Below are 15893 nucleotides of genomic sequence, written 5' to 3' on the forward strand. Positions count from 1 at the left end.
ACAAATAAGTTATGTTGTTAAATATGCTCCTATAAGTTTGTGGATTCTTGTGAATCATAAATAATATTTTGTTTTTTATTTTGCGTTTCGACCCCGATATTGAACATGATTACATAAATAAAAACTAGGCTTTTTAGAAATGTCATATTTACATTCATTTTCCTTTTTTTTTTTTAATGAAATATTTAACCAGCATATGGTTGCTATTAGATTTCTGTTGATTTTTTTTATATGTGAATCAGGTCCCAAAGTTCAACAAACACATCCGCTCACTCCATCCCTCAAAATTTTTTTGATTTATTTCATTTAATTTTTAATTTTGTTAGAATGTTTCCTCTTATAGAAACGCAAGTCTTTAAACCTTAAAACTTTTTTTCCCTCCTGTATATACACTATATTTTCTGCCTTTTACAAAATAATGTTGGATTTTTTTTTTTAGGTTTAAACTAAAACCACATGAAATGCTTCTTATACTGCCATCATCTTGCAACAATAATAATAAATTAATTTATAAAGCCCTTTAAAACAACCACAGCTGCAACAAAGTGCTGTACATGTAAAATCAAGAAACATTTAAAACATATAAAGAAAATAAAAAAACAGTAATACCACTAAAAATAATAAAAAAAAACGTAGTGCAGAGCAAGTCTCAGGCTGTGCCAAAAGCCAGGGAAGAAACAAAAAAAGTGCTTTTAAAAGAGTTTTAAAATGGGACAATGAAGGGGCTCGTGTAAAAGTAAGAGGGAGTTTGTTCCATAATCTTGGAGCGGACACAGAAAAAGATCTGTCCCATCTGAGGCTCCGTTTGGGCCTCGGCACCTCCAGGAGCAGCTGATCAGCTGACCCGAGGCATGCAGATAAAACAGATCACCATTTAAACTTTTAAAAACAAAACAAATATTAAAATGAACAACAGTAATGCAAGATGGTACAGCTACGTTAGTGTATAGTTAATTTGATCCAAACCAGTAAATGGGAAAAAAAAAAAAGTGTATTTATAAACAGATTGCTTCATTCTTTTTCGTTTGTAAATAAAAATCCAACAGACTGCTGCCAACTTTCTGACACTCGTGTCCAAAGATTAGGTTTTTTTTTTTTTTTTGTGGGGTGTGGGGGAGTGCAATTATATAATGTCATTAAATATCATTTTAATTTATAATATTATAAATGCATAACACTCAAATAAAGAATTGCTAAAAATCTGGAGCACATTAATATTATTGCAAAACCCTGTTTGGAAACGCTCGTATTTGGAGTCCAACCAAAAACCGAGCTCCCGCAGGTCAAACGACGGCCAACAAATTACATCCCGAGTGTGATTCAGTTTCCTTCATCCCCTCACAAAACTACTACAAAACAAATCACTCGACTACAACAGGGAGACAATTAGTGACAGTAAAAACAGCCGTGCCTGATAACACCCAGACACCATCATGGATACATGCAAGGTGCACATTAAAAATTAATGAATATTCCAAGAATTAATCTCCAGCCAAAGCCTAGAATGTCTCAGTCCAATATTAGCAGCAAATCTTGTTTTGATGTCTTCATTTCCTAATCATTGCTCTTCACCTTATACACAGGGCCACGAGAGAGAGAGAGTCAATTAGCTTATTTTGCATACACATGTTTGTCTTTTGGAGCTGCCTCCAACATCGTTTCACGCTGCATCATCTCCGTGAAGCATCGCAGGCTTCCCTGGTGAATAAACACAAGTGCGTGCTGACGTCACGCTGCAAGATTTGTTGGTAAGGCTCAAATTTTGGCATCGGCGTTTCCAGTTCCATGTTGAAAGGATCCGCTTTCGCTGCATCACTTAAGGCTTTTCTGATTTTAGAACATGAACTTTGACCCATTTACTGGGGAGCCACTTAAAGAAAGACAAGCAAATTGTGATCATTAAAAATAATAATAAATAAAATCATCCTTCCTTCTACTTAACCCCATCTTCCTACTCCCGAGGCCCCCCCGGGCTTCATCTTTCTGCATAGTGTGTTTGCATTCCTGCTGAACACTATTTAAAGACTTCATCACTTCACTGGGAAAAGGAATGCACATCTGCAGCGAGACCTCCATGCCATTGCCTCTCTTTCTTTCAGAGATTTGTGTGTCTAAAAATGCACCGAGCCCATTGACTTGCACTGCTTGAGCTGTGGCTGTGCAAATAAATATAGAAGAGGAAAGAGCTGATCGTGTTTATCACATCAACAAGTGCTTTCAGTCGACATATTTATTTGTTTTTTTTTAAGAGTTTCATTTATACTCTGCCAAGTGAGCATCAGTGCTCGTGAGCTGGAGACAGAATGCTGTAACTTAAGAGCTTTAAAGACAAAATCACAAAGCAACACATGACACACAATTAAAAGAACTGAGCCCAAAACATTAAGGAAGAAAGCAGCTTTTGTTCTATGAGGTAATAAACATAAAGGAATACCTAAAGTTAATAAATTATTGGAAGGTATTTAATGATTGAATACACCTATTTGGCAACAGTGTGCTGATCAGGCTAAAAAGAAGCCAACATCCTGATATATAACAGCGGATTACATTTCACCCTGTTCCCTCCTGCCCGGTGGATAGGCGGATAAACTTTTCACCCCCCTCGACCGCCGCGGCTTCAGCCGCTAATTCCTTCCTCCCCCGTTTCACAACTATTTAATAATCCAAACTCACCTTGTAAGAGCTCCCCCAGGGTCAGACAGACATTATTATGTTGTCCTCTTCCATGGTTGGGACTTCGACAAGTTGCTCTTCGATTTATCGAAGAGGCTCGCGACGAACAGTCGCCTGCTTGGAAACTACACACCAGGACGCGGATGAGAGGGGGCGGGGCAGAGCAAGAGCAAGGCTAGACCGTCTGCTGCCTTTTCATTGGAGGAGACGGCTGTCAATCACGTAGTGGAGTGGGCGGGCATAAGGATCGAAGTTAAAGGAATGTGGTGTAAAAAAAAAAAAAAAAAAAAAACACTCAGCCAGGCTCTCAAAACAAAGACTGACTAGAAAATTGTGATTTTCTGTGGAAATTCAGGGTGAAATGCTGAAATTTTCTGAAGAGCCTGTAACTGAGTTGTTAAAGCATTCATTAAAAAAATAAAAAATAAAAGCAGAAGCTAAAAGTTAAAAGGAGCAAAATATAACCTTAAAACTAAAAGTAGCTGAAAATAAAAAAAAGCTAAATGCAGACTCGCAGTAGGAAATCACTTGCAAAATGCTAGCTAAAGCTAAAGTGGGGGAAACAAATAGCTAAAAGCCAAATGTAACAAAAGCCTAACCACAACTTAAAAGCAGCTAAAGTACATTTGTTTGTCTTTCAATTGGGAATATTTCAAGGATTTTTATTTGCCGTACACATGTGGTGTAATGAAATTGTGTACACAGAGTCCCAGTTACATCCAACAAAAGTATTAAAATATAAAACAGTAACAAGATCTAAAATATGAACTAAGGAAAACGTTAACTAAAAATACACTAAGCACTAGTTGTATAAAAACAGTATGCCGAACAGCAGGATAAATATGATTCTGTGTGAGCAGATGAGTACGAATGAACACAGCTAGCAACATGAAACAGATCAGCAGCAACATGAAACAGATCAGCAGCAACATGAAACAGATCAGCAGCAACATGCTGCGTTACATTACTCGTGCATCTCAGAAAGATCTCGACTCACTGTCCATGTGTAATCTTTTATAACAAATTCCAATCACGTTCATAATTCAGAGAACTTTTGCAATAAAACTCTAAATATACAGAAACACAAATCTTTTCTGTGTTTTGCTCTAATTTAGTTAAAAACAGGATCTTGTTTAGAGAGATGGAGCTTAGATTTACCTACCGGTAATTTATTTGGCTCACCTGTTACTTACTGAGCACACAAAATGCATTAGAGTTCCATTGTTCCATGCTCTGGCATAAACCAAATATAATGAGTCACATTTCATAATTGGAGGAAGCAACCTTTTATCCTTTATAATGAATATAAATGGAAGTAAAACAACACATCACTCATTGTCATGTAAGCTAATAAAACGCCTCCGTTTTCACAAATGTGATGTTTCTAAAGAAACTATTTCATATAGTCTTCCCCCTTTAAGGCTGTCGCTGATGGGTTTTATCCCGTTATGCGAAGCATCACACTGCTTAAAGGGCTACGCCTATATTCATAGAATCTGGGGTTACAGTACGTAACCAACGATTCCATCATAAAATTTAGGAGTACCTACGAATAAGCTGCCAAAAGATTAAGAAGGGACAGTTAAAAAAATATATTTTAAGTAATTAATTCTGCAATAAAAATACAGATGAAAATAGGACTGACTGAACCCTCAGAGTAACCACACAAACAGTTGAGGCACGCAGCAGCAGAAGACGTGTGCTCTACTTTTGTCAACTCTTTTGTAAAAGGACTCTGACCTTTGACCTGTATCCCTTTCGAGCAGCAACAGCCAGTGACGTCTTCTCTCACTTAGTTTCATGATTACCAGACAAAACAAGAGCGTCCTAAAGCTGCAGCGTCTGGATTCCAGTCCATGCAACGGACAAACAAGACTGACATCAATTATTCCACTGATACGGGGATTTCCAGTTTCCAATGGGGTCCACAGTCCCCATTCACTGACCCTGACCTTTTAGATGCAGAGAAGAAGCAGGAAAACATCCTATTAGACGCATTAGAGCAATGACCACAAACTAGACCTGTTGCTAAATTTAGAGTTTTACAACATTTTTGCACATATTATGTTAAATTGATTATTTCTGCATTTCTCATCTAAATTCCAGATTTTGAATCAGACTGCTTTTGAAATTACTGTAGCACAATTGTGCAAAATAAATATATTCTATTGAACTTGGAGCTTTACACTTATTGTTTATCTTCAGATATGACAAAGTCTGTGTTAATTAAAATCTTTTGTCATTTATGCTGAAGCTGTTTGCTGGACAGCAGGTGTTTCTTTTTTTTTGGACCCTTAATTTGTTTGCTTGTCCATCTGCACATGAACCAGCACAATGGTCAGTTCCCATCCGGCTGTCAGTAGTCTCATAATAAACCACCATCAAAGGCAACAAGCACTTTCTTTTTCTGCTTGTGTCAGTGTGTGCATGTCTGTTACTAAAATATCTTACAAACTGCTGGACAATTTTCAATACAGCAGACAAAAAGTAACTGCAAAACATGATCAGTAAAAGGTGCGCATCACATCCGCTACCGATTAACGTTTGGAGTCAAAAGTGGACCCAGTTCAAGATGGCTGCCACAGTCAGCTGACAATAAAACAAACACAAAAATGGCTTTAACTGTCAGTTTTAGAGATATTAACCTCAAATTTGGTGTGGCAGTAGAATAGATTGATCACCAACACAGTTTAAGTTCAAACAGATCACACAAGAACTTTGTTTAAAATTGTGCATCTATTTATAGGAAACTCTGTCCGTTGGCATAATGTCTCATAAAACCCCCTATGGGTTTTTATTAAATTGTCAGGAACAATTAAATATCCTGCTACAACTGATTTTATTTTGGAGCTACTCCAATATAAGATGGCTACTACATCAAAATGAACATAATAAAACATAAAAATGGCTATAATTAAGTAGATTTTAGACATGCACAAATATGTGGTATGTTTAGCTGAGAGTCATTCACAACGCATAATTCAAATTAAACTCATTGTGCGAAATCTTTGTTTAAACTTTAGCATTAACTGTTGGTGTCCACTTTGGTTGTCTGTTATCATCGTCTGTGAAACCTGAACAATGAAACTTTCAGAAAGTAATTACTGAACGTACATCTACAGCTTATTAACTGTAGAACAAGTCAGAGAGTCAGAGTCAGAGATTCTTTACTGTCGTTCGCACCACATGTGGTACATGTGGTGGAACGAAATTACCAGTACGTACACAGGGTCCCAGTTACATCCAACAATAAAATGTAAAAGAAAAACAATGATAACATCTAAGATATGAACTAAGAAAAACATCAACTAAAAATACACTAAGCGCTAATAACATAAAAACATTACGTCGAACAGCAGCACGAACATGAGTCTGTGTGAGCAGATGAGCACGCATGAACACATCAACATGAAACAGATCAGCAGCAACATGAAACAGATCAGCAGCAACATGATGTGATTTTTCACAGTGATCGTTCTGGTTAGAGATTCATGAATCTAACAGCCTCAGGGTAGAAGCTGTTCCTCAGTCTAGTGGTTCTACACTTAATGCTCCTCAACCTCCTTCCTGAAGGGAGCGGGGCAAAAAGTGTGTGTGCTGGGTGAGTGGGGTCCTTCACGATGCAGGTGGCCCTCTTCCTCTTCTTTCATCTGGAGGTGTAAATGTCTGTGATGGTGGGGAGGCTGACTCCAACAGTCTTCTTGAACAGTCTTGAACACAACAGAGAATAGGTGACAAAACCATTAATAAATCCATCCATTATCTTTTACCCACTTCTTCCTTTGGGTCACGGAGGTCACTGGTGCCCGTGTCCAGCCAGCAGTGTGAGACAGGCGGGGGACGCCCTGGACAGGTCGCAAGTCCATCACAGGGACACAGAGACAAACACCATTGACTCTCTCACTCACACTAGAGACAATTTAGAGTTACCAGTCAGCTTAATCTGTGGAAGGAAACAGAAGTACCTGGAGAAAACTCACGCATGCACGGAGAGAACTTGCAAACTCATATAAAGTGTGTATTTTTTTTATATACAGTATATACAAAACACTGAGCTTGTGCAGCACTTTTTGTGGTGTGGCTTCCCTCTTCTGGTCAAGCTCACTAATTACAAGTTTTTTTTTGTTTTTTTTTTCCCAGATGATTCACATTTCTCTTCCAAGTACATGTGCAATATTTAGTGGTGGAGAAACTACACAAGCACTGTACTTAAGTAAAAGTACAAATAAACAGACAAAATGTACTCTACTAAAAGTACAAGTACGACATTAACGTTTTTACTTGAGTAAAAGTAAATAAGTACTTGCTTTTTAAAATACTTAAAATATTAAAAGTAAAAGTACTTGCTTAATGTATTACCTAATGCAATGGTCTACAATATCAAGAAGTATCCCTACTGTATATATATTTTCTGTAATACATTAATAGTGTTGAGCCATTTTAATGAACAATGCTGCAGATAATATGTTTTTATTGTGTTTACTCTGTGACACAGTTCACACTTGGACTTGTGATTCTGTGCATCAGAATGTCAAGGATGACATGCAGAGTTAAATGCCATTAAGCACAAATAAGAAAGAAGAATGATTTTACCTTTGAGAGTTTTTGTTTAACACAAAGTAATACCAACGTGTCATTTTAACTGCAGTAAACACATTTAAGTAAAAGTTGTCTGCCTGAAAAAAGAAGCATTAGACACAACTAACAAAGGAACAGGCTCTGGTCATTTCACCTCCAGTTTGTCATCAACTCTAGTTAAAATACTGTCTATTCAACGTTGTAATGGGTCAACAGTGAGCAATACTTTAACTTCCTGACACCATTTTCAAAACTTGACCTGAGTGTTGAACCATTTGGAGACATCTCTTGTCTCCCAACATCATGAACTGACACATTTTAATAATGCAGCAAGAATTTGAAGTTCAGAAGAAGTTGGTTTTCAAAGTTTTTTTGAGTCCAGTACAGAGAATCTGTCCTGCTGTACTGAATAGTCTTTCAATAGTCTTTCAATAATCTTTCAATAATCTTTCAATAGTCTTTCAATAAGGCCATGAGTGGCACATATCTTCTGGCTGACTCTCTGCGGTGTAATCCATTTTGGGTGTGTTAGTGTTGCTGTGGGTGTGCCCAGCTCAATGATGTATATATAGTAGAATATACGTTATTGTCCCAGCTCTTCTTGAAGGCAGCTCCAACGTTACCTGCCCACTTTGCAGCGATTCAATGGACTAACTCCTCTCTCGCCATAGGTTACTTTCAAACTAACGAACAAATCAAAAATCCACAACGTGAGTGTAACTTGTAACACAACGCATTATAGAAATGTAGTGTAGTAGAAAGTACAGATAATGTAAAATGTAGTGGAAAAGTCAAAAGTACCCACGTTTAACTCTGCATGAAAAATGTATTTAAGTACAGTAACGAAGTACTTGTACTTATAGTTACATCCCACCACTAGTAATATTCACAGCAAACATTCTGCCCTGAAGTCTGATTATCTTGATTTCCAGCTCAGTAATTTACCACTTTTTGCTGGACTAATCAAACCTTTAGCAGCAAATAAACTCTTAGCTGAGCCCACGGCTGACCCGATTCATGCCAAAACCAAACATCCCAGGGTGAGCGGAATGCACAAAAATAAAGTGCACACTTCAGTAGGGATTTTGAAATAAATCATAGTAGCCACATCTTAGAATGCTTAATGTCTTAGCCAAGATCCTGGTCCTCTTGTAATTATAAAATGCTGGTGTTATCTTTTGCCAAACCAGACAGCAGGCAGTATTTGTATAAAAGGCCACAGCTACAGCTTGGTTACACCATTGAAACCATTCGGATTCATCTTACGATGGACACAGATGTCTGTGCAAAGATTAGCGGCAGCGTGCCAGCGGACGCATGAGTTATTTTGAATGAGGAGAGATTTGAACCTAATGTGGTGATAGAGGAAAAACCATAAAAAAGTCTTGGAAAAACATGTACTCTGCAGTTTTTTCTATGGAAATCCATTTACTGTCTCATATTCCATTTAGGACCTAAAGTTTTTTTTTTTTTTTTGGTAAACTTGTCATAAACTTACAAAAAGGCATTTCATAAAATAAAACCAGTATTTTCCTTATCTGTATGCATATTTTGTACATGGTATGTACTTTTATAGCACTTTTTTTTTTTTTTTTTTTTAGCAAACAAGCACAACAGTGTACCCACATTTCCCCATTCACATACCTATATCTCTACAATTTCATCTGAAGAAATTGCTTTATGGAGTCTAATTAGACTGCATTCATACACCCATGGGTGACCCATTAGAGGGCAAAGTGTTTTGCTCAGTGACTCTTTGACATGTGACTGTGCGCTGTAGGAATTAAACCTAGAACTCTTTCATTGGAAGTCTGCTTTACCACAACTGTCCAGTCTATATTGAATATAATTACGCAGAAGACATTCTTTCCGGTTTCACATCACATACTTTTCATGAAATATAAAATATGTAAAGTGCTTCTGCAGCGCGTGACTCACCGCCTGCCAGCTGGATGTCACCAGCTGGGATAAGTCCAAGTAAAAGAAATGCTAACTCTATGTGGGCACGTCCACTCAGACATCACATTAACAGACGACATGCCTACATGAATGCAAACATACACTCGAGCACACACACAACCATTGCCAAACACCCACCATCCATCTTTTCTCTGCACACACACACACACACAAACACACACACACAGAAGCTGCTGATGGTTGTTAAATCTGTGTGTGGTGTCACTGTCAGGCAGGAGGTGGGTGTGGTGTTCACTGGCTGGTTAAACATACCAGAGCTTAAATCCTGAACAGACGCACACATTCACAACAACACCCTGCTCCTCTCTTACTATTCCGCTGCTCTCACTTTTGCCATCGACTACAAGGTTTGGTTGCGCATTTTCAACTACAAAAAGGCTTTTTCCTCATTCTTATGTGTATTTTTAACTCTAATTCAAGTGTTTTCAATGTCTTTCTCTTTTGTTTTCTTCTATTGTAACTATACCGGATGCATCAGTTTGCTGTAAATACCCTGGAACATCTGAGGCAAGTCAAGAAGACCATCTCCAGTGAAGTGTTTGAGGTTTTTCTATCTGAAAGCCAAAGGATAACGCCGCAATGTGGAGGAAGGGGAAGATGTTGATATGGTTGTCAGTGCTGATATGCCTGTCAGTGGTCCATCTGTGTGTGGGAGATCAGCCTGTGGAGGAAGCCGTCACAACCAGTGAGTAGGAATAAGAGAAAAATATATAAAATAGATGGTGAAGTTGTGTGTTTTTTTTTAAAAAGGGGTGTTTTAGACGAAAAGCCTAAGTTAGATGAGTTAAATGATGTATAACAATCAAAAATGTCAGTTTGTTTTTGTGTACTTGCACCGTTTTCAAAAAGTGAAGAAAATCTCTTTAAAAACAGTATTAGATCGCAGGTAAAACCAAAACAAGCATGTCATTTTTTCTCCTTAATCCTCATGAGTACATAAAATGTGGATAAACAGGCAGAAAGCCAACTAAACATGTAGCAGACCCATTTGGGTCAGGTTAGTAATGACGTTTTAAACAATAAAAGTTTTGTGCTGAGAGGACCTAACTTTTGTTTGGAAATAATGTGGCATTGTGAGCTCATGTTAAAATAATGGTGTGTTTGTGCACACGGTGTTCAGACGATGACGCTCACTGCTGTGTGGTTGGGTAGTGTGAGTCAGAGAATATGAGACTTGGCCACATCTCTGAGGAATCCATCACTGTTGAAGTATTATTTTAATTGGCAGAAAGTTGAATTTAGTCACACACTGGAACAAAAAAAAAAAGTATACCATATTTTTTGGACTATAAGGCGCAATATCAATGAACGGGTCTGTTATCATACATAAGGTGTACCAGATTAAAAGGTGCATTACACAAAATAAAACAGTCCGATAAGTCAAACTTAGTTGCATCTAATATGCATCACTTGCCTTTGTTACAAAAATTGATTGGCTGCCAAAAGGCAGCTGCAGGAGCATGCACGAGAGGATTTTAACAGGAATCTAACAAGATTAACATTTAAAAACAATTATTTGTCTGTTTGAGCATGCATAAGGATAATTTTTTGTTTGCTCGACATTTTAGTAAAGGTGTGTCTCATTTGAAATTTTGCTTAATAAATGCACTTTGACGATCAAATCAGATGCATTTCGCCGGGGCGGTGCAGCGAAATGAAGCTGATGCGGTTGCTCCAGGCCGACGACGGTGGCAGATTATGGCAAGCCAATTGTGTCATTAATATCCACTTTTACCTATTGTATGATACAATGGCATGTCATACAACTCAACTGCCATCTAGTGGCTTAAAATGGTAGTGTTATTATTATTTTTCAGTCAGAATGAATGAAAACGGTCATATCTCAGGCAAAAATTGGTTTATAAATATGGGGAAAAAAACATCCATAAATACATTGCTTCGGTGAATAAGTCTCAGGGCATGCAAATTATGCAAAAAATGTGACTTAAACAGTCAAAAATATGGTATTTTCTCCACCACTGTACATAAGATGCACCGGTTTACAAGGCTCACTGTCGATTTGTGAGAAAATTAAAGGATTGTAAGTGTGCCTTATAGTCTGAAAAATACAGTAAGTAAAGTTCAGGATTAAACACTAATATTCAATGAACAGAAGCAAAATTAGAATTTTAACACAATTTTGAATTGCAATGTGGTGGTCTTTTCTTCTAAACAGGCATTTGACATAATGTAAAGCTTTATAATATGGGTTTAATAAAAGGCAACCACCCTGTAAATATTGTGTCATTGAATTCTGTGAATTAAAGGGAAACTAAAATGTGCAAAGTTGGGTGTGATTTGTTGCATTTGCTTGTACTGTTGACTCGCATCAATTCAAAAGTTTGATGGGTGGAGAAAGACGATGCAACAACTGCTAGCTGGCAGGAAAAACAGGATTTTCAACCTTTACACAGATACTGCATCAAAATTGGTGTGAACCCAAAATTAGAATGTCGAAACGAGTTGTCTGCCTAAAAGGGCTCAGCTCTGTGCACACATTTGGAAATAATTATTTTGGACTTGGATGTTGGATAGTTGGAAGTTTCTTACCAGCACCAACTTCGGGATCCAATATACTGAAGTGCTGTTCTGCTAGTTGGCATCTCGTTTCTGCTGTTCGGTTGAACCCATGTGCAGGCAGGACTTGGAGAACTCAGGATGAAAGTAAAGGTTACTTATTAGAATAAACAAAAACAGCTGACGCGGCATCAACAACTTATATGATTAAGGGAGAAACACGGAGGGAGGCAGAAAAAGGACATTGCCAAGACAAAAAGGAACACAGAGACACAGACTTATATAAAGATGTTAACCAAAGACAATGGCAAACACCTGGGGCAGAGACAATCAGAAACAGCTGGGGACGCAGGAGCTGGGACTGACCACAAGAGGGAGACACAGTAGAAAAACACACAAATCCTCACAGTTGCTATAGCTCATTAAATCAGTCGAATGCATAGCATTGTAAAACATTTACCAGTGAGCATGTCACTGTAATGTTTGTGCATATAAAAGTTTTACATACTGTATATAAGCACATGTATATTTGGGAGTGGTGGCGAAGAGGTTAGAGAAGGTGGGCCTGTGATCGGAAGATTGCCGTTTCAACTCCCGGTACCGACAACATCAAAGAATGTAGGTAAAGCATGTAGGTAAAGCACCCACACCTGCCCCCACCCTCATTTGCCCCACTCTGGGCCCTTGAGCAAGACCCTTAACCCCCACCATCTGCTCCTCTGGGCACCCTAGATAGCAACTCTCTGCTCCACACAGAGAGCTGTGGTAGCTCGGTGGTCTGTGGTTGTGTCAGGAAGGTCATCCAGTGTAAAAATAATTGCTAAGTCTTTGTGCGACTTAGTTCACTGTGGCGACCCCTAATGCAGGGAGCAGCCGAAAGAAGAAAAAAAAAATATATACCAGTATATAAGTACATGTATATAAATATCACGTCATCATTTGCTCTTGTCAAGGGCGGTTGCTTTTTTCCTCCTCTCTTGCTTTGCTTTGATCTGTCCTGTCTGTGGAACTGCTTCAGAACGTCTCTACATATCTTCCGAATGGTTCACCTGGAGGTCCTGTAAATTCTATGCTCTGTCCCCTCCACTCCCACCGATGAAGGCTGTGGACCTATCAGAGGGATCTGGCTGAATAAACATTGTGTCATCATTTCAGGACTCTTGGATTCTCTCTGGCTGTTGTAGGTTGACCTTGGCACCCCTTGAGAGTGCTTATGGATCTCACCAGAGGGAACTGGCTGATTCTGCAGTGCCTCTGGAGTGTCCTTGGACACGCTCACCACTCTTGTCGTCTCCCCTCTCCTGCAGAATGTCTGCGTCACTATGTGCCTATATGCGGGGTGTTTTTTTCAATTTCAGGCTATTTCTTCTCAGCCAGGGAGTAAGAGTATGTTAGTTTATTTCCCCCTCAAAATCCTATACACGTGTCACTTTCATTACTTTTTGTCTGTCTAAACAGGTCTCACTTGTAAATGAGTCTTCAAGGCTCATTGTGATTTATCTGTGTAAATAAAGGTTGAATGAATGAATGAATATACAGTATAACCACCAGGATCATCTTATAGGCAGTTTCAGGGTTCTGTTCAGTGTCTCAGTTATTCCTAGGACTGTGATTTTCTGGACATAGATCTCTGATGTTTTTTGGGGGGATCTGGTGGATCTCTTTCAGTGTGGATGGCACAGCTCCAATCACTGGCACCATTGAAACCTGGACATTCCACAACTTAATCACTTCCTTTTGTAGTCTTTGGAGTTTCTCAAGCTTCTTGTGTTGCTTCTTGTTGATATGACAGTCAGTTTGGATTACTACCTTTAATGTTTCTAAATTTATCCGACTGAATCGCTGATTAAACTAAACTTGATCACTAAGAAGAACAATGAGCAGAATCTATAGCTTGCAAATTAAATATGATTAGGTTCACTGTGCTGTCAGATGTCTCAAACAAATCCTTAACTTTCATCATTTAAGCCAAATTCGAATTAAAATTGTCAGTCAGGCATTTTTAAATTTGCATTTATTGCTTTCCCAGGGAAAGCACCTCTTCTGGGTGGTTGGTCTGAGAAGAACACCGAGTCAGCTGATGTTCAGGAGGCAGCTCAGCGTGCTGTGGAGATGTTCAACACACAGTCCAAGGCCAAGAAAATATTCAAATTGGTCTCAATCAAAAGTGCTAAAACTCAGGTTGGATTAACTACTCCACCAAACTAGAACCCGTTTAATTATTAGCAAATATTTCGCTCACATTTAATGACTGGGTTTTTTGTTTCTTTGTATTCAGGTGACTAACACAATCAACTTTAGGGTGAACTTGGTCCTGGGAAAAACCAAATGTCTCAAGTCTGAAAACCATGACTTGAAGAGCTGCAGTTTGGTTCAAAAGGTAAATCGGTTCTGCACGTTTTGTTTTTTTAATTTACCGTAATTTTCAGACTATAAGGCGCACCAGATTATAAGGTACATTAAGCAAAACGAAACAGTCAAATATGGCAAACTTTATTCAACTCAATCACAATAACCACATAAAGTTGGATTGAGGTCAGTAAGCACAACCAAAATTAATACATAAGGCGCACCTGATTATAAGGCTCACTGTCGATTTTTGAGAAAATTAAAGGATTTTAACTGCATGTTATTGTCTGAAAAATACGGTAATAAAAATAAATTGTAAGTAATAGATATTAAAAATAGATATTATTTACTAAAAGTTATACCTCATTTGCTTGAGTGACAACTTGCATACTGCTATAAATAATCACATAAACCTATCTGAATAAAGGTTGAATGAACATGCATTAAGAATTTTACATACAGCCATATGTGTATCTTAAAACAAGGAATGGTGTTTAAACACCACACTGTGGATAAATTAATAAATAAATCAGATTACAATGCACATTATTCTTTAAGATAGACGATCGTATATGAGAAAAAAAATGGTTAACTTTAAAGCTAATCATTGCAATGGCACGAAGACTAATCTAAAAATAATAAAGTAGGAAATAAAATAATATCCTTTTATTTCTGACATTGGTACTTAGAGTGTCCTTAAATAATAAGTTGTAAGATGTCTTTGTAAACAGCTGCCAACGAACGTCTGAAAGTGTGAAAATAGCCAACAATCTAGAAAAAGATATTTGAGATTATGTTTTTTTAATATATATATATTTTAGCAAAATGTATTGTTAAATATTCATGCTCAGCTTGTTTACATTGGTTGCATAAAACTGCACTATTTCAGATAGTTTAATATAACCATTTTGTGTGTTTTACTGAACAGTTTACAACGAGTAACCATAAAGTGATCTGTTTTACTTATATATATATATATATATATATTATTATTAATAATGTTTTCTTTTTCACAGCGGCTGAAATGTATCTTTGATGTGAGCTTTGACGTCCGCAACAGCAAACACGAGCTGATGAATCAAAAGTGCAGGAAAAGTGTGAAGAAGGAGGAGTAACTCTTTTTATAGGCTACAGTACAGCACGCACACAATTCGATACTGATTTAACTTTAAAAATGAAGTTTGGAAGATGGAAAATTGAATTTCTGAGAAAAGTCGAATCAGATTTTGTTAAAAAAATAAATAAATTAAAAAAATTGTAGCTAACAAGAAAATAAAACATCTGGATTTTTCTCATCATGAAGTGGGGATGCTTACTTATTTTTGTTTGTGTTTGTGTTGTTAAACTTGTATTTTTATTAATATTTAATTCTTCTTCTTCTTCTAGGATATGATATTTTTTCATATCATTTTTGGATCTTTGTAAAATGAGGCAACATTTGTAAATGTACATTAAGCAAAATTTAAACACAGTTCAGATATTTGTCTAAACATAAGGAAAAGTGATTACTTGACCTCCAGTTTTATTTTTTTTTAGCATGAATGCTTACCTTTGTATGCAGTTCTATCACAAACTGATGTTTTTAGTGCACAGCCTTATCATGAATCACACTTTTAACTGTTGTTGGAAAAACAGATAAACATAAAAAAACGTTCAAGCTGCTGAATGAAGTAATGGGTAACCATGGATGACTAATAGACCAGTTGAAATTACATCAGTTTTCTGTCCACTCCTTGACAAAGAGTTATTTTTGTGGTGTTAAGCATTAGACCTTTTTGTTCCACATGTTGAGCCAG

At 37.4% G+C, this 15893-nt stretch overlaps 1 protein-coding gene across 1 annotated transcript; it reads left to right on the plus strand.

Moving 5' to 3' along the window:
• The first annotated feature begins 9466 nt into the window (after window positions 1-9466).
• Window positions 9467-15361, plus strand: si:busm1-57f23.1 (uncharacterized protein LOC368621 homolog). Its single transcript, XM_037691781.1, has 5 exons — window positions 9467-9578; window positions 9710-9916; window positions 13778-13929; window positions 14027-14128; window positions 15114-15361. Exons 2-5 carry the CDS (start codon window positions 9811-9813, stop codon window positions 15210-15212), a joined length of 459 nt encoding a protein of 152 aa, XP_037547709.1. The 5' UTR covers window positions 9467-9578; window positions 9710-9810; the 3' UTR covers window positions 15213-15361.
• Window positions 15362-15893: the final 532 nt, after the last annotated feature.

Source organism: Nematolebias whitei, chromosome 18, assembly GCF_014905685.2.
Source record: "Nematolebias whitei isolate Nwh7 chromosome 18, NemWhi1, whole genome shotgun sequence".
Taxonomy (NCBI): Eukaryota; Metazoa; Chordata; class Actinopteri; order Cyprinodontiformes; family Rivulidae; genus Nematolebias; species Nematolebias whitei.